General features: G+C 36.0%; 1 protein-coding gene across 4 annotated transcripts; it reads right to left on the bottom strand.

Annotated features, from left to right (window-relative positions):
- Positions 1-826: 826 nt before the first annotated feature.
- On the bottom strand, positions 827-27562 carry LOC127881765 (uncharacterized). 4 transcript variants are annotated; one of them, XM_052429890.1, is made up of 6 exons: positions 27466-27562; positions 26352-26428; positions 19133-19266; positions 13047-13150; positions 5759-5951; positions 827-5041 (listed from the first exon to the last, which is right to left on the bottom strand). In XM_052429890.1, exons 3-6 carry the CDS (start codon positions 19248-19250, stop codon positions 2673-2675), a joined length of 2784 nt encoding a protein of 927 aa, XP_052285850.1. In that variant the 5' UTR covers positions 19251-19266; positions 26352-26428; positions 27466-27562; the 3' UTR covers positions 827-2672. The 4 variants fall into 4 exon arrangements, with proteins under 4 accessions (XP_052285850.1, XP_052285851.1, XP_052285853.1 ...); XM_052429891.1 differs by lacking the exon at positions 26352-26428 and having other exon boundaries at positions 27466-27560; XM_052429893.1 differs by lacking the exons at positions 26352-26428; positions 27466-27562 and adding an exon at positions 27158-27429.
- Between the last annotated feature and the right edge of the window lie 36 nt (positions 27563-27598).

The following is a 27598-nucleotide window of genomic DNA, read 5'->3' as shown; positions in this document are numbered from 1 at the left end:
GCCTAAGCATTCTTGAGTTATCATCCGGAAACCATCTGGTGGACGGACCGACAGACCGACGGACATGTGCAAAACAATATACCTCCTCTTCTTCGAAGGGGGGCATAATTAAATAGTTTCTAGATTTAACAAAAATCATAATATAGTTTATTTGACTCGTTCAATTACTAAGCTAGGTTTATAAGTTAAATTGATATTAGTAAACGCAAAAATCGGGTATTGAATAAAAAATTATGCTTCATATCGCTGGCTAGGTTGTCAACAATTTTCCAAGAATTTGCATAAAATATGTTTGCATAGGTCTAATAGTCATCGCATGATCCATCCAGTTTGGTATTTAATAGCATGGTCGCTCGGGTCACACTTGAACATCAGGTGCTAGCGTTCATGGTCGAACAGTCGATGACCCCTACGGCACAACATCTGCTCTGGTTGTCACTGGCAGTGCAGACATGCCATAGTTTCATGAAGGCCAAGGACTTGAGACAGGCTCTTGGGACAGACCAAAAACTAGATAGGCACAACTGCAGTTGGATTCGCTTGCAGTTGTCCAAGTCAGAACTTACTGGTTAATTAATTTAAATAAAATGGAATACTTCTTAGTGAATTGTTGTCACTAAGGCAATAACGGGATGAAAAATGGAGGGTTTCTCAAGCAGTTACCATGCAAATAACCATGACAATATTTCATGGATTGGTGCTACATTCCCATCAACTTTGAGCAAACAAATTCATCAGTATATGCTTAGTGATTAATACTATCCTCAGCACCAGTCAAAATAAAACATTTAATACTTTTCAATGACAATAAGAAAACAAAAGATGATCATATTAATATACATTTATAAACAGCAAATAAATTTAAACATTCAAACATTTCAAAATATCAACTGTTGGGTATGTTCGGTAGTAAAAGTGAATAATATCAGTCCTGATTGGAAGTACAGGTGTCAAAATCAAAGGCGACAGAACTCAAATAAAATATATACAATACATATCAGTCATAAAAGGTTTTGTTGTTTTAATTAAAGAATTTAAACCTGTATTCATTTAAACATATTTTCAAACATTTCTTAAATTCTAAGTAAATGCATACTGGAAAATTGTCCAGTCTGTTGTCAACAACGCCAAAAACAATATTTTTTTCTTTTTTTTTTCTTTTTCATAATAAACAATGTTATTATATGCAAATTGCAGTGTGAACTACAACGTTGAGTACATCAACATGTCAAGGGCATCTCAAGCTGCTGGACATGACAGACATCTTATTTTGAATTTACATTTGCATGATGAACTTACAGACCTTTAAGTGTTAACCCATTCATGCCTAGCGTCCTGAAAAAAGGACATTGCAAACAGCGTAAAACCAGATGAGATGCCGCATGATGCGGCGTCTCATCTGGGTCTACGCTGTTTGCTTAAAGGAATTTCTGTAAGAATTGTTCTAAATATAGAAATAAATATACTAGACATCCCTAATTTTGGAAATAAATTGATCCAACTTAGAAGGATGGGAGAGTTCACTGGGCATTAATGGGTTAAGTCAGCTTTTGAGATAAGGCACAAGCCTTGCATAGATGATGCAACAAAAGCAAAATGCTAAAATTAAAAGAATTAATGTTACAGGACAGAGAGGCAGCAAGTCGTCCGAATTGACCTCTGACAACAAAGTGTGACCTTGACATTTGAGCTAGGGACATACGTCTTGCATACAACACACTGTCTGCACACAGCAAAAATTTGGGGCATGTCCTCCCTTTCCCACTTAGAAGCAAAGTGAAAATGGCTATGTGCAAACAGCAAAAAAACAGACCAGCCTGCGAGTCACTCGTAGTTTGTTGAGGTTGTATGCTGTTTGCTGCTCATCAGTATCTTAGGTTTGGAGATGAAGCCTTAAAAGCTTGAATCTAGTAAAAAAGGTCTTAATTTAAATACATGTATAACTTTCTAAGGGACTACACAATTTTGAAAATACACATCTAAGTGGTAAAGGGTCATATTTACACTGGATGATCAAGACAAGCTGTCTAATGCCCATATTGGACTCTTCAGTGACCTTGACATTTGAGCCACAGATATAGGGGTTTCACTTGACACTGTCTCAACATGTGAACAAAATGATATTGCAAACCAAAAAGCTGCTTTGTGCCGAATAGTTGACCACTTACTATGTTATTGTGTTGAGATATGATGCCCACAAACATTATCAGCATTTATCATGATTTGACAAGTTTTTATAATTCAAGGCACATAATTCAACTGCTCATAGTGATCTGGCTGGTTATCAAAGTTTGTTGAGGCACTGGCAATCATTATCACCAAGTTTGATGATGTCTTTGATGACTCAAACTATTTGAGTTATTGAGCAGACCATATTCTGAATGTGATTGGACATCTGCCCTCTGCCACCAGTTGTTCCCATAATATGCCTCAAACACTGTTATCACTTATTAACTTTTTGGCAGAAATTTCTTGTCTGACATATATTACAAGTAACTGTCAATAAATCATGATCAACTTATTATACACGTATTCCTTCTAAAATTGTAATGAGCAAGGCAACAGAACATTCACTTAGACAAGTCCTTTATCTTGCATGACATTTAATATGGCCTTTGCCTCACAACGACGACAATGACTAATGTTAACATCACTCCTTTGATTAAACTGCCTTATAGTATGAACTTTTTAATTTCTGGGCATTTATACCTTTCAATAGTCTTCTTACAAGCGTTTTTGAATTCAACACTGTTTACATTATCAACAGATTTGATCTTAGTAACTGTAGAAACTGATTTTGCCACATTGCATTTTCCTTTCCCACTTTTATTGACATCAAAATCATTGCCAGTTTCCTTGCCCTCTTCTGTGTCATTAACTGCTTCATGATTTACATCACTGCTGTTTGCTGCTTCATGATTTACACCACTGCTGTTTGCTGCTTTAGGATTTACACCACTTCTGTTTGCTGCTTCAGGATTAACACCACTACTGTTTGCTGCTTCAAAATTTTCCCCACTGCTGTAAGAATGAGGCTCAGTTTCCCTAACTTTCACATGACTAGACGATGTTATTGTATGTGTATTAACAGTTACATTTTCAGACTCTGCCTCAATTCGATTGCATAAATCCTTTGCTTTTTTCTCTGTCTTTTTGCTCTTTTTCATTTTTTTCCTTCTGGCCCCGACAGCAGTTTGCAGAACATTAGGAGTCTCAACGTGTATAGATCTGGTCTCTTGCTCCTGGTTGTCTCTTTGTTCAATAACTTTGGTAGGTGTACTTGAACTGTTAACATCTGACTCAGTTCTATTGCATTTTGTTATCAAGTTTTGTGCGCAGGAATATTTTGTCACCTTTGATTTCTTTACTGATTTGCCTGAGGCAGGTGTCACACTTAAGATATTCTCAGATTCTTGACTCTCACAGTCATTAGAATTTTTATCAGAAGACTTACAGGAGTGGTCTGGGAAATCATTGGATACGTCCAGCTGCTTAATGGTTTTCTGTTTCCTACTTGAAACAATATTGCATATATATTTTGCTGTGAGATTTCTCATTTCCAATGCAGCAACACCAGTGTCTGTCTTCTTGACAGCTGACCTTGGGTGGTCCGAATCTCGAACTTTCAAATTGCTTTCACAGTCTCCATTTGCCTGGTGCAAGATCTTGATACTTGGCCCTTCAGAATTCAGAATATGTACCGGAGCATCAATACCTGGAGTATCCACTGAACTCTCTGTATCAAATATCCACTGAATGATTTGTTCTTTTTTCCTGATTTCAGCAGCTTTTTTCTTAGCCTTAGCCTTTGCTTTAACTTGATCAAAGTCAGTTGTTCCTTTTGCATTAGATGATTCTATGGGTGTTTGGTTTTCTTGACTCTCCATATTTGTGTTAAATACAGCTAAAGCGGTTTTACGGAATATACCTTTTTGATTACTTTGTACACTTTCTTTTGAATTTTGCTGTGTTCCTCCCAAAGTTTCATTTGGTGTGACTGCTTCATTTTTTTCAAAACCGATAGATTCATTCATGATTTCGAAACCTTGTGAAGACCCTATTAGACAGTCAGCAGATTTGGGTTGCTTTGTGATCAAGTCAGATGCCACTTTCTTTGAACTGCCTTTATTTCGATCTTCTGTTTTATTGGATGGTGCAAGTAGACTAACTTTCTTGCCTGGAATGTTCATGCATGATTCAGCTACTTTTGGGACAATATCCTTCTGACTATCTTGAACCTCTTGGTTTGCTGATCCACTACAGTCTGTATTATTTTCTTCTCTTTCCTCATTTATAGATTCATAGATAACACCTCTTATCTTTTTGGAGTCCACATGGCCCTTGCTCTGTTTTTGTCGTTTTCTGGAGAGCCTCTTGTTGCCCAGAGATGTTGTGATGTTCCTACTATCCATAAATGCCTGAACAGACAGCGGAACTTTCACAGACTCATTCCATTTCTCGCCTGTGAGGTCACTGAATCTTAACATATCAGCCCTGTCGGCAACACTCATCCCAAATGGACCACGACTGGTGGCTTTCACAATCGGAATAATCTTTCCTGGTCGTAAAAAGGCCACAAACTCACGCAGCTCTGAATAAGAGCTGTGATCAGAATACGGCACGATGTAGACATTGTCCACATATTCATAGGGTCTAGCATCTATTCCAACGTACAATGCAGTCGGCATAATAACTATAGTTGGTCTTGTCTTATTCACTTTCTCCACAAAACTTCTGGAGATGGTATGGAATGGGACAATTTGGATTCTAAGGTCTGTATTTTCACAATTGAACACATCTGGGGCCCCAAGTATCTCCAATGTCTCGTAAAACTTGTGAGGGACATATATATATTCCTGAAAAAACTTGGCAATCTTCACCAATAGGTCTTCCTTGCCCAAGTTCCTCATGGCTATAAGTATATCATGTGTTGGATGCGACTTGATGACTTTGATGATATCTGTTGTTGTTTGTTCTCTCGTTGGGAACTTGCAACGAGGTGAACAGTATGTGTTGTCCACGTACAACACATCAACATTTCCTGAAATTAGTAACACAATTACAATCAATTTTAATACTATTGCTTATAAGTCTTATAAGTCACAGTGGTGAAGTGGATCATATGGTGTCTGCCTAGCAATCGGAAGGTCGCTGTTCGATCACCAATGTGGGAGTGTTCTTTAGATTTCCCCTATAGACACCAAGTACTGGTTCTAGTCCCAGGAAACGGACTCGAGAGCGTCTCAAATAAGCCTTACGCTTTCTATGAAATTGAGCTAAAATAAATAGGTTTAAACTAATGCTTTTGATGAATATGAAATTACTGACCTTGTATCATACTATACATGGTCAGAGAAACGCTGTTTAACTATAGCACAGTGATGATTTTTTTAAAACTAGGTGACATAATAAAGTTGACTCAGGGCCAAACGAAATCAGGATCATCCATTTGTGACTTTATTAATTTAAAGATTTTTTATGATGTATAAAAACAGGAAAAAATGTTCACCGTTTTCCAGAAGTTAATTAGGAATGATGTACAAACCATAATCTGAGTCCAATAGTTGGTAAATGTCAACTTCATATTTTAAAAATGTATGTGTCAAATTTTGACTTTGACATTTTTTAAACCCCGAGTGTTGAGAATCTTTATAGCACATCCTTGCAAGTCCTTAACAACACGTAGATTGGGAAATTGCTATATGCCTCTCCACGTAAGTAAATGCCGCAGGCACACAAATAAAGCATGCAATCATACCGGGCAGATTTGCAAGGGTAGGCTCAGTCAGCATTTCCGGCTTGAACCGGAAGTCTCCGGTATGGAGAATGGTGCCGAAGTAGCCCTCCATTAGGAACATCACAGCCCCTGGGCAATGGTTGGCATCCAGGGCAGTAACCACCATGTGCTGCTGCTGCACATGGTCCAGGAAAACTATCTCTGCACATCCTATCTGAAATACATTGAGAGATCTTGATTACGTGTAAACCAATATTATTGTATAAACTTATTGTGGTATGCACGTATTTTGGGGGAAAAAACACTAGACATGTACAAACAACACTGACAAATTAATGCACCAACGCATGTTTAAATAATTACAATTTACATGTAATATGGTTTTGAAAGGATTTTAAATGAGTCAGCCTTATTTGTAACAACAGGCAAGCTTTGACCTTTCACCACTCAAAATGTGCAGCTCCACAAGATACACATGCTATCATCAATATTGCAAAAGTTATTGCAAAAGTTTAACCAAGGTTACAGTTTTCCACAGAATGACAGACAGACAGACAGACAGAAAGGCCAACAAGAGTACCGCATAACGGGTGCCACGCTCGGCTGCGAAAGCTTGTCAGAATTGGTTTTGTTTAGAGGTCACAGTGACCTTGACCTTTGACCTAGTGACCCGTAAATGGGTGTGGGGTGTAGAACTCATCAAAGCGCATCTACATATGAAGTTTCAAAGTTGTAGGTGGAAGCACTATGATTTTAGAGCCAATGCTAAGGTTTCAGCACGACGCTGGCAGACACGACACAACGAGCTGGCTATGACAATAGCTCGGGTTTTCTCCGAAAACAGCCTCATTAAAAACAATATACCCCCAATCATTCGATTCGGGGGCATAATAAATTTGACCACTGCAGAAGCACACCATAAATATTTTAATGAAATTCATAGCTGTATATCAGCACATGGTATTTTAAATAAGCAAGGCTAAGATATTAATATTTAGTGATGACTTAAGCAAGGTCTCTGATAAAAAAAATTGTGAATTTTCCTTAATGAATAGTTTTCCATAATCATGCTGTAAATGTATTAACATGATTTCATTTGCCTTTAAAAATAAAACCACTAACAAACCTAATGACTGTCAGAGCAACTCTGATGAACATCCTCACAAATGTTATTTACAAGAGTATAATAAACTACTCTTTTTACTGGTCATGTACGTAATTCCGGCCTGTACGTAAAAAATCGGCCACCTGTGTAAATTCATTTTCATGATCTTAACGCACATGTTTTGTTTTTATTTAGAAAAATCAACATGAAAACCATCCCCACTATCAATATTTTGCAAATGTAAGAACCATATCACTGTAAACTTTTGTGTTAAAATGTCACAAATATAGCAGGACTTATTTGGCTCGTGGGGAAATGAAATAATCATTAGTTGCAACAATTATATTCATATAAGAAACAAATATATTTTATAAAATTATTTTTATTTTATCTAATAAACTTAAATTAAAGTTTTACCAATTAATTGTACAAAAACTTATATTCAAAACATACAAATCAGAACCTAAATATAAATTTTTAATATATGAATTACCTCCCTTTATAAGAATATTACTAGATTACATGTTTTAATATTATATATAAGCGTTTACTAATAATCAACTCTGAAGTCAACTTTTCAAACAAAATGTGTTTACTTTTTTAGCTATGTTACAAAAAAATTAGGGATGGCAAAATTATTTGAATATTCGAATATTCGATTGAATGGTCAGCATTCGAATAATAAAAATGATATTCGCATATTCGCATTTTTATACAACCGTAATTTCACCAATATTTAATGACCTGCGATCCGCTTACTAAAAGCAACCGAAATCATCTGGGAGTAACATGTTTGACGTGACGTTCTTCGTGTCAAACTGATAACCCGGCCCGTATCAGTGTTGATTGCGCAATGCAATATACACGCTCTAAGAAAGGCCCCGACTGCTTTCGCCAATGGGGTGCCAATTAACGGTTTCAATTGACTGGCGAATAATAATTAAGTTTTGTGATCACAGTATGTACAGCCATTAAAATGTGTGAATAACTCAAATCGTGCAATGCAATATACTTAATATAAGAAAGGGCCCGAACTGTTGTTTGTCAATTAGGTACCAATTAAGGGCTTCAATTTACTTGCGAATAATAATTTAGTTTTTGTGATCACAGTTTGGACAGACATTTAAATATGTGAATTACTCAAAAGGAACAGATGATATAAACTAAACAATCATCAAGGAATCATAATTCAAATCTGAAAATGCCACCAGCCCCTTCTGCAGTATGGAATACTATACACGGTCTGAGGATAAGAAGACCGCAACGTGTAATGTGTGTAAACTTAGTTTTACATAGGCGCGGTCTGCTACAAATCTGTGGAATCAATAAAAAATAAAATTCTATGACACGATGTTTTTCATTCTATTTGTGCCCGATCACAGTATCGGTCATAGTATTAGTCGACAGCGTACATTTTTTTTTAGATAGCAACGTTAATAAACAGCCTCGTATATAGTAAACGGATATAACTTACAAACCAATGGAAATTAACACATAACATGGTAAAATCAATCCAGCCGTTTTATGCGAATATTCGAATATTCGATTGAATGAATTTGCGAACATTCGAATACCGATATTGGTATTCAATGCCATCCCTAAAAAAAATTATTAAACACATTAAAAACAAATATTTGTTTATGAATTAGCTGTTTCCCATTGTTTATATTTTTTAAAATAGGTAGGGGGAGTAACTGGTATAACAATTTCGCATTTATTTTAAATTTCAAGTCAAAAACTTAAATAGGATAAACATTGATTAACACTCTGAAATTGAGGACATTTGTCAAAAGATATTGCTTTGTAAATTTATCTGCAGATCAAACTGAAAAGTGGCCGATTTTTTAGGTACATTTAACCTATACGAAAATGGATAGTTTACATGTCATCATTTTCTGTTCATTAAGTAACATTCACTGATCTAATTCTATTTAAATTTACATGCTAGGTGAGTTTTGAACCCAGGATTATATATGTGAAGTTTAGTTTCAACCAGTTGCCTAACACTAAAGATTTTTTTTTAATAGTCCCAAAAGTGGCTGGAATTACGTACATGACCAGTATTCTTTATTTACATTCTAATAAGTTAAAATATTTGTCAAAATCTTATATAAGTACTTTCTAAATTGACAAGTAGATAATTGTTAATCAAGAACTGAGTCAACTGATTAAGGATTGGTATAATTTAAGTGGTAAATGATTGTTACTTATTGCATAATACAATCAATGCAGCCGCAAACTATAGGGCATGATTGTACTGTACAATCAATTTAGTTGTCAATAATAGCACATGATTGCATAAAACAATCGATTCAGAGGTAAATAATAGTAAATGATTGCATAAAACAATCGATTCAGAGGTAAATAATAGCACATAATTGCATAAAACAATCGATTCAGAGGTAAATAATAGTATTTGATTGCATAAAACAACCAATGTAGCAACAAATTAAAGGGCATGATTGTACTATACAATCAATTATGTGGTAAATATTAGCACATGATTGCATAAATGATTGCATAATTCAATCAATGCAGTGATCAAAAATACCAAATGATTGCATAATTCAATCAATTTAGTGATCAACAAGTGTTCCGCAGTCAGAGACATTTCCCCTCCAAACAGGGCTTTGAACTAGTGATTCCAATTTCAATAAGGGTCATCTACTGTCCAAGGCCAATGAGCATGTGTAGTATTAGCTAATCGATCTATTTGTTGATGAGTTATTGATCGGGAACAATTTTCACACTTATTGTGACAGGTGACCTTTGACCTAGTGACCCAAATTTTGAAAGGGTTCATCTACTATCCAAGGCCAATGCACGTGAAGTATCAAGCCAATCGGGTAATTGGTTGACGAGTTATTGATCAGAAACGATTTTCACACTTATAGTGATAGTGACCTTAACATTTGAACTAGTGACCACAATTTCAATATTTACTGTCCAAGGCCAATGCACTTGTGAAGTATCAAGCCAATTGATCAATTTGTTAACAATTTAGAAACAGTCTAATATGTAAAGACCTGTTGCCTGTAAAATTGTATTACAATGTATATTCTATATAATAAACAAGGGACAAAATTGTCACAAAACCAGGTTTTCAATTTGAAAAAAAAAGTCTGATAAAGGGAGTCAAGTCAAACTGAACTGATTGTTTATAATTAAACCCCTTTGTTTCAAAATAAATCTATTTTTAGTCGTGGCGACCTTGACCTTGGATATATTGACATAATTCTTTTGTGCAACACACCGTCCAATGATGGAATAAAAATTAGCCAAATGATTTTTAAAATCTCACAATGAATGACATAGTTATGGCCCGGACAAGCTCATTTATGGCCATTTTTTACCTGTGAACTTAAAGTGTGACCTTGACCTTGGAGATATCGACATAATTCTTTCGTGTGACACACCGTCCAATGATGGTGAACAAATGTGCCAAATGATTTTAAAATCTCACAATGAATGACATAGTTATGGCCCGGACACGCTCATTTATGGCCATTTTTGACCTTTGAACTCAATGTGTGACCTTGACCTTGGAGTAATTGAAGTAATTCTTTTGCGCGACACACTGTCTAATGATGGTGAACAAATGTGATATATGATTTTTAAATCTCACAATGAACGACAGAGTTTATGGCCCGGACAAGCTTGTTCCGCCCGCCCGCCTACATTCGCCAATCTAATAACCAGTTTTTTCCTTCGGAAAACCTGGTTAAAAATAGTATGTTTAGTTTGAATACCAAAAAACCATTTTAGGATATTTGATGATGACAAATACTTTCATTTAGACCTACAATTGTCTCAATAGAAATGATGTCTGTGTTTCACATACCATGGTACTTAGATTTTTAATAAAGATTAGTTGTACCAAGCTGAGAATGATTTTTACCAAACTTCAGTCTATAAACACTTAAAGTACATTCCTATGCTTAATATAAAATATTTATTTATTTTATTTCAGATTATTGTTTTTCCTGTTGGTATTTCTCTGAATTACAAACTGAATATAAAAATGATGATAATGAAAGTCTGAGAAGATCCAATATATTTATATTTGAGTTGCTGTTTATCATAGGTTAGACTGTATATGATCAATTTCCTATGACCTGGTGTTTATCATAGATTAGACTGTATATGATCAACTTCCTTCAACTTGCTTTTTATCATAGGTTAGACTGTATATGATCAACTTTTTATGACCTGCTGTTAATCATAGGTAAAACTGTGTATGATCAACTTTATATGAATGGCTGTTGATCAAAATTTAGACTGTATATGATCATCTTCCTATGTCTTGCTGTTAATCATAGGTTACAGTGTATATGATCAACTTCCTAAGACTTGCTGTTAATCATAGGTTTGACTGTATATAATTAACTTCCTATGACTTGCTGTTAATCATAGGTTACAGTGTATATGATCAACTTCCTATGACTTGCTGTTAATCATAGGTTACAGTGTATATGATCAACTTCCTATGACTTGCTGTTAATCATAGGTTACAGTGTATATGATCAACTTCCTATGACTTGCTGTTAATCATAGGTTAGACTTTAGACTTGCTGTTTATCATAGGTTAGACTGTATATAATTAACTTCACACTTATAGTGATAGTGACCTTAACATTTGAACTAGTGACCACAATTTCAATATTTACTGTCCAAGGCCAATGCACTTGTGAAGTATCAAGCCAATTGATCAATTTGTTAACAATTTACTGATCGAAAACAATTTTAACACTTAGTGTGAAAGTGACCTTGACCTTTGACCTAGTGACCCCAATTTCAAAAGGGGTCATCTACTGTCTAAGGCAAATGTATATGTGAAGTATCAAGCCTTTCCGTCAAATCGTTGACGAGTTATTGATCGGAAACTTTTTTCACACTTAGTGTGATAGTGACCTTGATCTAAGACCTAGTGGCCCCAATTTCAATAGAGGTCATGTACTGTTCAAGGCCAGTGAACATGTGAAGTATCAAGCCAAACTGTCAATTTGTTGAAGAGTTATTGATCGCAAACGATTTTCACACTTAGTTTGATAGTGACCTTTGATCTCGTGAACCCAGTTTCAATAGGAGTCATCTATTGTCCAACGCCAATGCACATATGAAACTTCAAGCCAATCAGTCAATCTGTTGACGCGTTATTAATCGGAAATGATTTTCACACTAAGTGTGATAGTGACCTTGACCTTTGACCTAGTGAAATCAATTTCAATAGGGGTCATCTACTGTACAAGACCAATGCATGAGTGAAGTTTCAATCCAATCCGTCAATTCGTTTTCGAGTTATTGATCGGAAACCACTCCGTAAGATAGTGACCTTGGCCTTTGATGTGGTGACCTCAATTTCAATAGGGGTCATCTAATGTCCAAGGCTGATGCACATGTGAAGTATCAAGCCAATCAGTCAAACTGTTAATGAGTTATTGATCGGAAATGATTTTCATACTCAGTGTGATAGTGACCTTAGCCTTAGACCTAGTGACTTCAATTTCACTAGGGGTCATCTACTGTCCAAGGCCAATGCATGTATTAAGTATCAATCCAATCTGTCAATTCGTTTTCGAGTTATTTTTTATTGGAAACAACTTAGTAAGATAGTGGCCTTGACTTTTGACCTAGTGACCTCAATTTCAATAGAGGTCATCTACTGTCCAAGGCCAATGCACATGTGAAGTATCAAGCCAATGTGCCAATAATTTGACAAGTGATTTATCAGAGACAATTGTACTTTTAATATGTAACAGTGAACTTGACCTTTGACCGAGTGACTCCAATTTAAATGGGGGTAATCTACTGACCAAGGCCAATACACATGTGCAGTGTCAAGCCATCGGTCAATTGGTTGAAGAGGTATTGATTGGAAACGATTTTCACACGAACTGTGATTGTGACCTTTACCTTTGACCCCAAATTCAATAGGGTCATCTTCTGTCCAAGGCCAATGCACATGTGAAGCATCAAGCCAATCGGTCAATTGGTTGAGGAGTTATTGATCGGAAATGAATTGGCCTACCAACATTCAGACTGGTCTACCGACATTGTCTAACTACACACAGACCGACCGACATTCAGCAAAACAATATACCCCTTCTTCTTCGAAGAGGGGCATAGAAAGGAAAAGTTACCTATGCTTTCTGTTTGAGCAACATTAATTGTGATTCAATATTAATACAATCTATTAATATATACCTGTAAGGCATGTATTAGTTCTGACTTTACAGCGTGTTTCTTCACAAGCAATTCCTTGGTCACTTGTGAGCAGTAAATGGGACGGTCCCATGATGAAGTCAGACCTGCATCAAGGATTCAACAAATCAAATATACTTTAATAATTTCTGTATATTGGTATAAAAAACACAACAAATAGTTTTGATAAACAAGAGATGTTTTTAAAACATTTATGCAAACCCCCTTTCCCCAAAAAGCATCCTTTTTACAGTCTCTCACCTTCATTTATCAATAAGCCAGCAATAAAAATCAATATAATGATAATTTAACTTGCCCAAACAGATTTTCTGCAAACATCCTAAGAAGATTAAATTGTAATGCTTGAAGAACTGAAATGATGGCCGTACCATAGTATAGAGTACATGTATTTTATATAATGAACAATGCTCATATAGAGTTTTAATTCATTTGAAAGTCCCCTTAAGGGATTGCTGGCATAAACAGCAATGAGACGCATGAACAGCAATCAGACTGACAATTGTACCTATATTATTTCATTTTACAATTTCCTTGACCTGACATTTGACCTGACAATCAAGAGACATCTTTCCCGCCTCCAAAGTACAACCATTTTACAAATGTACACGTTTGAGAGTCAAGGTGTTCCCTAAATATTGTACGGAAAGGAATACTGTGAAATCATTTATTTTCGCCAGCACGAAACTTCGTCATTTTTATAAAAATGACGTTTTCGTCAGCACTTCGCCAATTCCTGACTTAATTTTTTTTAAATGCTTCAGTCAATATCCAATTTGTTTTTCCAAAATATATCGCGGTTGCGCAAATCGTAGTGGGGAAAGAGGGAGAACACTTGAGAGTCACTTGCGGGAGGTGGGGCCCTGTTTGTCACATGTCAATATACTAGTCTTTTGTTATCAGGTGATCAGTAATTTGCCCCCATTAGTGTATCATTATTATGATAAGCGGATTAGTGGGACAGAATAACCGTTAACAAGTGTTTGATACCCAAGTTTGAAACAGTGAAGCCAGTTGCCAATTTGTCTTATTTATTGTTTATCATGGCCAAACTATTACAAATAACAATCTTACCTTTATTGGCACAAATTAGAGAAGGTGCGAAGATTATTGGTTAAAATTAGTGTTAGCAAACTATTTGGTCAGTTTTCAATAAAATTTCAAGAGTTTTGCATCGTAAATATTTGATCACATTAAGAACAATAATTTTCAGAAGTGTAAAATTAACAGTGCAGTTATACATTTAACAGTGCATTATGGGACAGCGGTTTCATAGGGCAAAGTTCAGATTTAATTGTAACAACAAATGGACGAGTGAGTTTAAATTAGATTGAATGCAATAGGATACAAAAAAAGTTTTATTGCGTCATACTCAGCCATTCGAAACACATGCTTTCCGGGGATTTCCTGAAAATCACGCAAAAATAAAAGTGAATTTCTGAAAACAATTTCCCTACGGTTGGATGGAACTAATCGTCATGATTGCTAATTTCTCTTTACCTGTTACGTTTTCAATTGCTAAAAGTAACAATTATTTGAAACATGTATCGTAAAACTTGTAAAAGATGTCAATGATTTAAAAGATTGATAGCCCATAAAACGAAGCACAAGCTATTTTTACATCTGTATTGTAGTTAAACGCAAACAACCAAACACAAATCAAAATTTATGTATTTATTTGTTATCAATGCGGAGAATCATATACGGTAAGTAAATACATCATCATCTTTCAATTTTGTTTATTGTCTTTGATCCGGATCTAATCCGGTGCGTGGAGGCTGTATAATCTTCTGCAACAACGCTGAAAAACACAATACACACAATAGGTAATAAAGTTGTTAACAATTAGCGCTAATCATTACAATTCTACCTAAACGAAGTCAACGCAGTCGATACAGCTGTACTGCTTTCGCGTTTTAGAGCAATGTCACGTGTCAGTTAAGTACACTGTAATCTACACCCTTTTGTGTCAAAACCGGATTTATCTTGCTTACATAACAGTCGGAGTATGTATGCATGGATTACGTTGGCTTTTAGTTCCTGATGCCTTTGGTAATTCAGTCTGAAATTGTTCAAATATGGGACATAATTGTTCGTTAGGAACTTGAATTCGTCAATCGGTCGACTGACGATATACGAAAATTAATGCCTGACGATATATAATGGTTTCACAGTAGTCTATGAACAAACCCATTTACCTACCTACATAATCGGAGGGGGTAATCATGTGAGATCACATCAGATACCTACCTATTGATCGAACTACAGACAGAAGGACAGGTAAAAAAGCAAGATATTCCTGCTTCTTCCATGGGAGTTATACATGTATCATCATTATCATCATTATCTTGGGTATTCAAAGAATAAAGTAAAAGCAGTTAAAGCTGAAGTCACTTTTCAATGAAAATCTTCATTTAAAAAGAATACCAATTAAGTGGATTGATTTTTTCAGAAACAGTCTAATATGTAAAGACCTGTTGCCTGTAAAATTGTATTACAATGTATATTCTATATAATAAACAAGGGACAAAATTGTCACAAAACCAGGTTTTCAATTTGAAAAAAAAAGTCTGATAAAGGGAGTCAAGTCAAACTGAACTGATTGTTTATAATTAAACCCCTTTGTTTCAAAATAAATCTATTTTTAGTCGTGGCGACCTTGACCTTGGATATATTGACATAATTCTTTTGTGCAACACACCGTCCAATGATGGAATAAAAATTAGCCAAATGATTTTTAAAATCTCACAATGAATGACATAGTTATGGCCCGGACAAGCTCATTTATGGCCATTTTTTACCTGTGAACTTAAAGTGTGACCTTGACCTTGGAGATATCGACATAATTCTTTCGTGTGACACACCGTCCAATGATGGTGAACAAATGTGCCAAATGATTTTAAAATCTCACAATGAATGACATAGTTATGGCCCGGACACGCTCATTTATGGCCATTTTTGACCTTTGAACTCAATGTGTGACCTTGACCTTGGAGTTATTGAAGTAATTCTTTTGCGCGACACACTGTCTAATGATGGTGAACAAATGTGATATATGATTTTTAAATCTCACAATGAACGACAGAGTTTATGGCCCGGACAAGCTTGTTCCGCCCGCCCGCCTACATTCGCCAATCTAATAACCAGTTTTTTCCTTCGGAAAACCTGGTTAAAAATAGTATGTTTAGTTTGAATACCAAAAAACCATTTTAGGATATTTGATGATGACAAATACTTTCATTTAGACCTACAATTGTCTCAATAGAAATGATGTCTGTGTTTCACATACCATGGTACTTAGATTTTTAATAAAGATTAGTTGTACCAAGCTGAGAATGATTTTTACCAAACTTCAGTCTATAAACACTTAAAGTACATTCCTATGCTTAATATAAAATATTTATTTATTTTATTTCAGATTATTGTTTTTCCTGTTGGTATTTCTCTGAATTACAAACTGAATATAAAAATGATGATAATGAAAGTCTGAGAAGATCCAATATATTTATACCAATCAGAATAACTATTTGCAACTTCCTTTGAGTTGCTGTTTATCATAGGTTAGACTGTATATGATCAATTTCCTATGACCTGGTGTTTATCATAGATTAGACTGTATATGATCAACTTCCTACAACTTGCTTTTTATCATAGGTTAGACTGTATATGATCAACTTTTTATGACCTGCTGTTAATCATAGGTAAAACTGTGTATGATCAACTTTATATGAATTGCTGTTTATCAAAATTTAGACTGTATATGATCATCTTCCTATGTATTGCTGTTAATCATAGGTTACAGTGTATATGATCAACTTCCTAAGACTTGCTGTTAATCATAGGTTTGACTGTATATAATTAACTTCCTATGACTTGCTGTTAATCATAGGTTACAGTGTATATGATCAACTTCCTATGACTTGCTGTTAATCATAGGTTACAGTGTATATGATCAACTTCCTATGACTTGCTGTTAATCATAGGTTACAGTGTATATGATCAACTTCCTATGACTTGCTGTTAATCATAGGTTAGACTTTAGACTTGCTGTTTATCATAGGTTAGACTGTATATAATTAACTTCCTATTACTTGCTGTTTATCAACGTTAGATTGCATATGATCAATTTCCTATGAGTTGCTGTTTATCATTGGTTAGACTGCATATGATCAACAATGTTATTAAAGATTATTGCTGCCAAAACATGCATATGAACACTAGTGTAATGCTGGTGACTATTTAATTATTATTTACAAGTCAACAAACAAACAAATTGCAGTATTTTTTTCACCATTTTGGGAATGGGACAAGCACCCTTCAGATTTGGAACAAGAGGGCCAAGATTGCCCTAGTTCGCTCACCTGAGAGGAGTTGGTTCATTCAATCTTTACCAAATGTCAAACTTGATTTAGATATTGTCCAGACAAAACATCCTGGTCAAGTTTCATCATTATTGAACCAAAACTCTGGCGTATGGAGTATTTTTGTTTTTGTAAGATTTGACCTGGTTATCTATATTTTGAGTTGACCCCCTTACCAAACATCAAACTTTGCTTACAAAAATAAATATTAGGACCAAGATTCATAAAATCTGAAACAAAATTGTGACCTCTAGAGTGTCTACAAGGATTTTGTATAATATAATGAAAACTTTGGCAATCAGGTGAGCTAAAAGTGTGTTTCATCGATCTGAGCCATTTTCCAACTTAATTGTTTGAGAAATCAATAAAACCAATGTATTGACCAATTTTCACGATGATTAGGCAAAAAATGTGGCTTCTATAATGTTCAATCACAAGGTTTCTCTCTAGTCACATAAGAAAAATTGCCCCCCCCCCCCAGCAGCCATGTTTTTTGACCGATTCGGACCATTTGCAAACTCATCTGACTTATATATAAAACCAATCTTTTCACCAAGTTTCATGATGATTGGGCAAATAATTTGACTTCTGTGTTCACATGCTTTTTTTACTATATAAATATAAGAAAACTGCCCCCCCCCCAGGCAGCCATGTTTTTCAACTGACCAGAACCTTTTTGGAACTCAACTCTCGTATCAAGGAAACAAATGTTTTGACCAAAATTCATGAAAATTGGGTCAAAAATGTGACTTCTAAAGTGTTACATGTTTTCACTATATACATATAGAGTAAAATGCCCCGCCCACTGGCAGCCATGTTTTTTCACGGATCTGGACCATTTTGGAACTTGTCTGAGATATCAATAAAAACAATTTTTTGCCCAATTTTTATGATAATTGGGCAAAAATTGTGGCTTCTAGAGTGTTGACAACGTTTCTCTATAGCCAAATAAGAAAATCTGCCCCGCCCACTGGCAGCCATGTTTTTCAACGGACCGGAACACCTTTTGAACTCAACCAACATATCATTAAGGCATACATTTTGACCAAATTTCATGAAAATTGGACCAAAAATGTGACTTCGACAGTGTCACGTGTTTTCACTAAATACATATAGAGTAAAATGCCCCGCCCACTGGCGGCCATGTTTTTTCACCAATCTTTCAACGGACCGGAACAACTTTTGAACTCAACCAACATACATGTATCATTAAGGCAAACATTTTGACAAAGTTACATGAAGATTGGGCATGAAATGTGACTTCTACAGTGTTGACAAGGTTTTTCTTTTTTTGACCTATTTTTGACCCAGCATGACCCAGTTTCGAACTCGATCGAGATATCATTGGGATAAATGTTCTAACCCAATTTCATGAAGATTGTAAAAAAAATGTGGCCTCTAGAGTGTTTACGAACAAATGTGGACGGATGGACAGACAGACGACGGACAAAGACCGGTCACAAAAGATTGCTCAGGTGAGCTAAAAACCATTGTTTTGACTACAATTAGGATTTTTTCCCGTTTTTTTGCAAAAAAATACTTTTAAATTAGACGAAGTGTTTTCAATATTATATTAACTAAGGTTCAACTTATAGAGCTGGATAGGAAAATTAACTAAATGTTGCATTGTTTAACCTTCAATTATGAATGTCATGCAGTAATTTGGGAAAAATATGTACTTTTGGCAAAAAAATAATGCTGTCTTTTCACCTGAGATATGGTCTCCATGGAGATGTGTGAGGAAATGGATCGTCTGAGGACCATCTCTAACCTTCCAAAAGTCAACCGCAATGGGTGTGTGTGGAATCACACACCCATTCATTATCATTAACAGTCAGTCAGTTCTGAAAAGACAACACATTATTTTCAATGTGATTTTTTAGCCCAAAATTACAGCCTCGTACTAGGCTGCTTCCCAATGGCAGAAAATATTATTTTTTTTACCAAACATCAGACCAAAATTTCCCCAAAAAGATGCAGTACTTTGCCAATAACTTAATAATTGGTTTATTGAGTTAATTAAACACGGATATAATTCTGTAACACTTTAACATTTTTATGCCTTCGGTCACACTGTCACGAATCAGAGCTACGAACGAGCTACGAATTCATTACGGCACAGTTCGTAGCTATCCTTACTGGACCGTGGCTCTCCGTACTTGATCCGTGATCAGTCGTAGTAGTTTTTGGATGTCCGTAGCGACTCTTGATAAATTTTGGACATGTTAAAAAAATTGCTACGAATTTATCGACCGTAGCGTATCCGTAGCAGTCCGTACTAAGCCGTACTGATCCGTACTTGTTCGTAATGACACTGTAGTCGTTCGTACCTTTTCGTAGGCCCAAAGATTTTCAAGGACTTCTGCGGATTAATACGAAGAACTACGGAGCGGTACGGTTACGCTACGTATTAGCTACGATAATTCCACGGATATACTACGGAAAGCCACGGTTCTAGTACGTTGTACTATGGATAGGCAGGAATTTGCACGATCTTGTAGGATGTACTACATTTCAGCACGAAACAGTACGGACGTGTACGGTCCACTACAATAAATTGCTACTGAAATACATCATTGACATTAAAGGGGCAATAAAGCAACCGTACTTGCATTTGTTGAGTTAACAATCATGAACCACCAGCAAATTGCGTTTGCGATAAATTTGTTACACTTGGATATTGATATGGCACAAAATGCACAGGCTGTAGTCGAGCTGCTTGACAATATGCACAGAGGTAATAATGGTTCAATATCGTTTAACTAGTATAGCTTTGTGCTAAAGGCTACGTATTTAGAAAATATTAGAATTTGAACTTACTAGTTATACATTTTTTATTTGCAGGTAAGTGTCTGCCTCATATGCCTTTTGAATCTTGCTCTAATTTTTACGTGATTTAATACTTGTTAAATTAATAGCCGACATAATACAATACAAAATTAATCATACTTTCCTAATCATAATCTATATTTGTACAACAATAATGACATACTTTATCAAGTCAGAGAAAACAAAGGAGGGGGTGGATAAGAGACTGGCTTTTAAGACGACCCGCTCTCGGCCAATACGAGACTTTGATGGCCGAACTGATGGCTGAAGATCCGGCGGCTTTTAGAAACTTCACTAGAATCGGGCCTGATATCCATGCAGATCAATCCAGATTTGAAGTTGGCAATTACCTTAAGGTTCTTCGCCACAGGGGGCAGTTACCGTACATTGATGTATGGGTTTCGTGTTGCACACAATACGATAGGTAGTAGTGTAAGGGACGTTTGTGAGGCCATAGTTTCAGCATATGCTGAGGATGTTATCCAGACTCTACTGAGCCTGAGAAGTAGAAGGCCATAGCCGATCAGTTCGCGGCTAAATGGCAATTTCCACACGCCATCGGAGCTCTAGATGGAAAGCATGTAGCCATACGAAGTCCCAAGAACGGTGGCTCATTATACTATAACTATAAAGGTTACCTTTTTGTTGTGCCAATAGCCCTGGTAGACGCTGATTGCCAATTCATATGGGTAAATATTGGATCGCAAGGAGGATGTTCCGACGCACAAATCTTGAATCAAAGCGACCTCAAGTTGGCAATCGAAAGTGGTTGATTGGCATGCCAGAAGCAACACCTCCTCCAGGTGACGACAAACCAATAGAATACTATATCATCGCAGATGATGCATTTGCCATGAGGACATTGCTCATGAAGCCATTCTCACAACGAGGCCTTGTGAAGGACAAGTGATTTTTTAACTATCGCCTGTCTAGAGCCAGGAGAGTTGTGGAGAATGCTTTTGGTCTTTTCGCTCAGCGATTCCGATGCTTTATGTCTATTCTGCCATAAAAACTCTTCCCCAGACATGGCTGATTCCATTATTTCTGTTAAGCGCTGTTGCTGCCGCTTGCATGCTCTCTTTTTGGGAGGCATTTTGTGTATGACAATACCAGAGGCTGTGGGCGCAATGTTCAATCGTAGTTCGTTCCTACCTGTCCGTACCAGTCCGTCGCAATTCCCACTGCTTCGTAGCGGACCCTTCTTGTTCGTACATGTACTTATCCGTTCTAGACCGTAGCGGGTCCGTAGTTAGATCGTACTGATTCACGTAGCATCGTACTTAATCGTACCAAACCGTAGCGGATTCGTAGTTTGATCGTACTGATTTGTGGCGCTCCGTACTAAATCGCGTCGATCAGTAGCAGTCCATACCTTTCCTTGTTCGTTTTCCAATATTTTGATGGTAGATTCGTCGAAATTCGTACTCACATCGTTGGGCTCCGTACTGAAATCGTAGCTGCCTACGAATTTTGACAATTTCGTAGTCATTCGTAGCCGATTCAATCGCTAGCTCATTCGTATCTCGGATTCGTGACAGTGTGACTGGAAAGCAGCCTGTAAGAGGCTATAATTTGGGGCAAAAAAAAATTCACTGGTTCAGTAAAGTCTTATAGAGTCTAGAGTAAAATGCAGCCAAGTGAAGTTATATTCATAAGTAACTGTAATTTACTCTCTAATTTTTTCTCTGGCTTATTTGGTGCCGAGTTTCAGCCCCATTTCCCTGCTCATAATGTATAAAACTGGGATGTTTTGTTGATTAAGAAATAATCCCAATTTTTCTAGACTCCTTTTCCCAAAATGGCAAGGAAAACCCTGATGGTCCACAGCTACCCAACACACAGCCATGAAAGTTCGAGTAAAATCCACCCAGCAATGCAGAGGAGATGTGCGATGCTTAATGCAGCCCAGCTCAATTGTGGACTGTGGGAGCATAATACATAGGGATAATAAATACTACTCTTTGAAAATCACTTGCAAAAGCAGTACTGGATGTAATTAACAGCCAAATCAGCGAATTATTTCTTTTGTTATAAAGTATCAGAAAAACGGCACTTTTCCCATTAGGAAACAAGAGGGCCAAGATGGCCCTAGTTCGCTCACCTGAGAGGAGTCGGTTCATTCAATCTTTACCAAATGTCAAACTTGACCTAGATATTGTCCAGACAAACATCCTGGTCAAGTTTCATCATTATTTCATCTGCGAGTCATGATCAATATACGTATGAAGTTTCATGATCCTAGGCGTAAGCATTCTTGAGTTATCATCCAGAAACCATTTACAGCCATTGTGTGAATACTTTATTTGGCACTGTGACCTTGACCTTTGACCTAGTGACCTGATAATCAATAGGGGTCATCTGCAAGTCATGATCAATATACCTATGAAGTTTCATGAACCTAGGTATAAGCGTTCTTGAGTTATCATCCAGAAACCATTTTACTATTTCAGGTCATCATGACCTTGACCTTTGACCTAGTGACCTCAAAATCAATAGGGGTCATCTGCGAGTCATGATCATTGTACCTATGAAGTTTAATGATCCTAGGCATAAGCGTTCTTGAGTAATCATCCAGAAACCATTTTACTATTTCAGGTCAACCCGACCTTGACCTTTGACCTAGTGACCTGAAAATCAATAGGGGTCATCTTCGAGTTATGATCAATGTACCTATGAAGTTTCATGATCCTATGCAAAAGCGCTCTTGAGTTATCATCTGGAAACCATTTTACTATTTCGGGTCACCGTGACCTTGACCTTTGACCTAGTGACCTGAAAATCAAAAGGGGTCATCTACGAGTCATGATCCATGTACCTATGAAGTTTCATGATCCTAAGCCTAAGCGTTCTTGAGTTATCATCCGGAAACCATTTTACTATTTTGGGTCATCGTGACCTATGAAGTTTCATGAACCTAGGTATAAGCGTTCTTGAGTTATCATCCAGAAACCATTTTACTATTTCAGGTCATCATGACCTTGACCTTTGACCTAGTGACCTTAAAATCAATAGGGGTCATCTACGAGTTATGATCAATGTACCTATGAAGTTTCATGATCCTTGGCCTAAGCGTTCTTGAGTTATCATCCGGAAACCATTTTACTATTTCGGGTCATCGTGACCTTGACCCAGTGACCTAAAAATCAATAGGAGTCATCTGCGAGTCATGATCAATGTACCTATGAAATTTCATGATCCTTGGCATAAGCGCTCTTGAGTTATCATCCGGAAACCATCTGGTGGACGGACGGACCGACATGAACAAAACAATATACCCCCTCTTCTTTGAAAGGGGGGGGGGGGGGGGGGCATAATGAGAAAACTGCCCCCCTCCCAGCAGCCATGTTATTCAACTGACCGGAACCATTTTTGAACTCAACTCTCGTATCAAGGAAACAAAATGTTCTCAGCAAATTTCATGAAAATTGGGCCAAAAATGTGACTTCTACTGTGTTCACATGTTTTCACAATATACATATAGAGAAAAATGCCCCGCCCACTGGCAGCCATGTTTTTTCATCAATCCCGACCATTTTCAAACTCGTCCGAGATATCAATAAAACCAATGTTTTGACCAACTTTCATGATGATTGGGCAAAAATTGTGACTTCTAGAGTGTTTACAAGGTTTCTCTACAGCCAAATAAGGAAAACTGCCCCACCCACTGGCGGCCATGTTTTCAACACACAGGAACCACTTTTGAACTCAATCAAGAAATCATTAAGACAAACATTTTGACAAAGTAACATGAAGATTGAACATAAAATGTGACTTCTAAAGTGTTTACAATGGTTTTTTTTTTTTTTTACCTAGGTGACCTAGTTTTTGACCCGGCACAACCTACGTTTCAAACTTGGCCGAGATTTTATTGGGGCAAAGCTTTTGACCAAGTTTCATGAAGATGGGACAAGAAATGTGGCCTCTAGAGTGTTTACGAGCAAATGTTTACGGACGGACGGACATACGATGGACAAAGACGAGGTGAGCTAAAAACTACAATTTTTACAATTGCTGTCAACAAATTTCCAATTAAAAGTTTCAACAATTTTTTGATATACTTTTTTTAATAACATGCAACATTAAGTTAGTTTCCCTATGCAGCTCTGTGGCTTGAACTTAAGCAGAGCTCCAGATAACATGCATCAAGGCGTAAAAACTAATTAAAATTTCTTAATTAACAATTTAGATTTAAAATCTTGGGTAAAGTAACGCATTTAAACAATAAAACACAAATTTGAAATTTTCGAATGTGCGTAAAAATTCCAGTAGCAAATTTCATACGGTAAACATTTCATCACGGCTCTGACTCGTCTAGGCGCTCGAAAAAAACACAACTTCAAGTCAACGTCACTCAAGTCTTTGCTGAGAGGAATAGAGCTTACGGTCGAAAGGCTCAACGGTCTCGATTCTGTTCTCCTATTTATGCAGGTGAGTCATTACTGTTCATTGTCCAGGCCTTTTCCGCCCTATGCCACGAGTCCGAATATCGGCCCCTTTCCCAATGCAAATATGGTTGTATTTTTCCCAATTGAATTTTTTTTTCCCAATTTCAAAAAAAAAATATTTATTTTATTTTTTTATACCTTTAAATATATAAGTTAACCTGATCCAGTGTAGAAAATAGAAAAATATTTCATAACTAAATTATCTGTTGCCTTGAATTTGTTTTAAAATCAGTAAAATATGTTAAATTGATTATTTAAGATTTTCCTTATTTTCCCCAAAATCCAGCATTTGGCGCGATTTTTTTCCCCTCAAAAAAGTCCAGGCCCTTTCCCCTAAATCAGATTTAAAAAAAACCTGCACTTATCACACATGTTCATAATATTTTGTAAAATTTTAATAATATGTTGTCAAAATAGTCATTTTTTACCAGTTAACGGCTTCTTTAATATTTACATGTGATTATTTTTCCCCATGGAGACAGTTTTGCGAATAATTTTTTTTCCCAAAATGGGTTTTTTCACAGCGCAAAATTCCAGTGTGGTGTTTCCCCAAAATGGAGCGGAAAAGGCCAGTTTGTACCTTTTTAATTACACGTAATTTTTATACACAATTAATGTACTGTACACCTATTCAAAATGTCATAAAAATTAAATGTTATTTTTTTTTTATATGACTTCATCAGCGACCAACTGGCCATCGTGACCTAAGCCAAAGTGTCAGTGACGGTTTTACATAAAAATGGCCTACCGAAGCGGTGTATCGAAGTGTGGAAGGCACAAAAAAGGCATTTCAGTGTCAAAAATCCACGCTGCATGCATTCTTTCAATCAAATCCTCAAGAACCAAATAACCAAAGTAGGGTTTCGTCAATAATTGATGAACTTATAGGCTCATGTGTAAATGACTGTGAATCTAAAGCGGTTAAGGTAGCGCACCTCTAATGGGCACATATCCAAATATAATTTAATTAATTATTTTCCTAATCAGCATCATTTCACTGAACTACATGCAAATTTGTAGGTAGGCTTTCCATGCTTTAAAAAAAAATATACCGATTTTTTCAAAACCACCCTCACGCTCGGCTTTTGTCCAGTTTATTTTCACCCCTGGGGTATATAAAAGTTCCATAATTCATTCAAATTTCCAAATATGGGCATGCAGTTGGTGTGTACAGATGCAGTAAAGGTGTTTAAAGTTTAAACAAGATGAAATAAGTATTATTTTACAGACATTTATTTTTTACAAATTTTAATCTATGGAATAGCGCCATGAAATGTAAGTGATTTTAGCTAAGTAAAAATTGGGTCGGTTAAAAACAAAGTGTCATAAAATTCAAAATAGTATCATTTAAGTTATATTTTAAACTTAGTTTTTATAGAAACACTATATACAGCAAAAATACCAAAAAAATAGACAGATTTACCAGTTTACTTTTTGAAATAAAAATAAAAATGCAACATGCATCATTCGTATTTTAAGCAGTAAATTAATCAATTTAGCCATAACGTTGTTTTAATTTTAAAATTGAAGGATGTGCATACAATTTTCAACATATTTAACAATAAACATAACTTATGTACTATATTAAATCAAATTACGTTAGAAAAGAAATAAAATGCATCGCAAAAAGTATGCGATGTCGGAAGGAATCGAACCTGCGCGGGAAGATCCCAAAAGATTTCTAGTCCATCGCCTTAACCACTCGGCCACGACAACTTCACATCAGTGCTACCTTAAATTAGATATCCATAAGTAAACAGGTAAAAAGGCTCGCTTGATCTTTGAAGAAATCGCGAACTCGTATTTTTCAGATGATAATTGGATCAAAGTCAATATTTATAGTGAAAATAATGTATTCTAAATGAATAAGTTAAACATATATCAAAATTCGAAGTTTGAAAAAAATAAAATGCATCTCTTGGAAATAAGCGATCATTGAAGATCAGCAATGATCTTAAAGGAAATCGCGGGAAATCATTAGAGGTGCGCTACCTTAAAAAACATTCAGGTTCTGTGTCTGAGAGTACTGCTGAGACATGGAAACAGCAATACCCCCAGCTTGACATTATCAATTTAACAAATAAGGAGTAATATAAGAATTAATTTTATAAATAGGGGGTAAAATATAATTTTTAAAATAGGGAGTAAAATAAGAATTTGACCAAAATGTTATCTGGAGCTCTGAACTAAAGTAAATATAATATAGACAACTAAAAAACACTTAGTTATCAATTTTAAAGTATTTGGGAGCAAACAATTTAAATACACCAAATTCCCAATATGAAGACTTCACGACGCGAATTTTCCCAACTTCTGGTTTTTCGCGCACATTTTTCCATATTGGGCTGGTACCAAAAAAATCACTGATAATTAAAGGGACTGTTTAACAGATTAAAGCCTCGTTCGACGCGAATCGATATTTTGGGAAACTACGAGGATAGCTTATATAGCTAAAAAATACCTCCACATTTGACCTGAGCGTGGATGGTCAAGTGGTAAAGTCGGGATACATTTTACTCCAAGCTTCCATGACTCTAGGGGTCAGTGGTTCGAGCCCTGTGGAGGTTAACGTTTTTTCTTCTTTTTTAAAATTGTATTCTTATTTTTTACTGGAGATTTTTTGTTCAAATGTTTACATTTATCAATATAAAGCATTTAAAGCAGTTAATGACAGGCTTTAATACATGCCAAAATCTGTTGGACGGCCCCTTTAAAATACAAAAACAAGTTTTTATGGTGAATATCAAAAATTTAAAATGCTATAGTTACTTTGAAAAGTATGTAGTTGTTTTTTAAACAGTTCTGATGACAAATTGTTAGCGCTTTTACGCGTTCAAATTTTATTGGCATAATTGATTCTAAGGGGAGTAACTCTGGTGGAAAATCGCCGGTATTCAACGAT

This window comes from Dreissena polymorpha, chromosome 5, assembly GCF_020536995.1.
Source record: "Dreissena polymorpha isolate Duluth1 chromosome 5, UMN_Dpol_1.0, whole genome shotgun sequence".
Lineage (NCBI taxonomy): Eukaryota > Metazoa > Mollusca > Bivalvia > Myida > Dreissenidae > Dreissena > Dreissena polymorpha.
The sequence above is the reverse complement of the archived record's forward strand: the minus strand, read 5'-3'. Positions and strand labels throughout refer to the sequence as shown.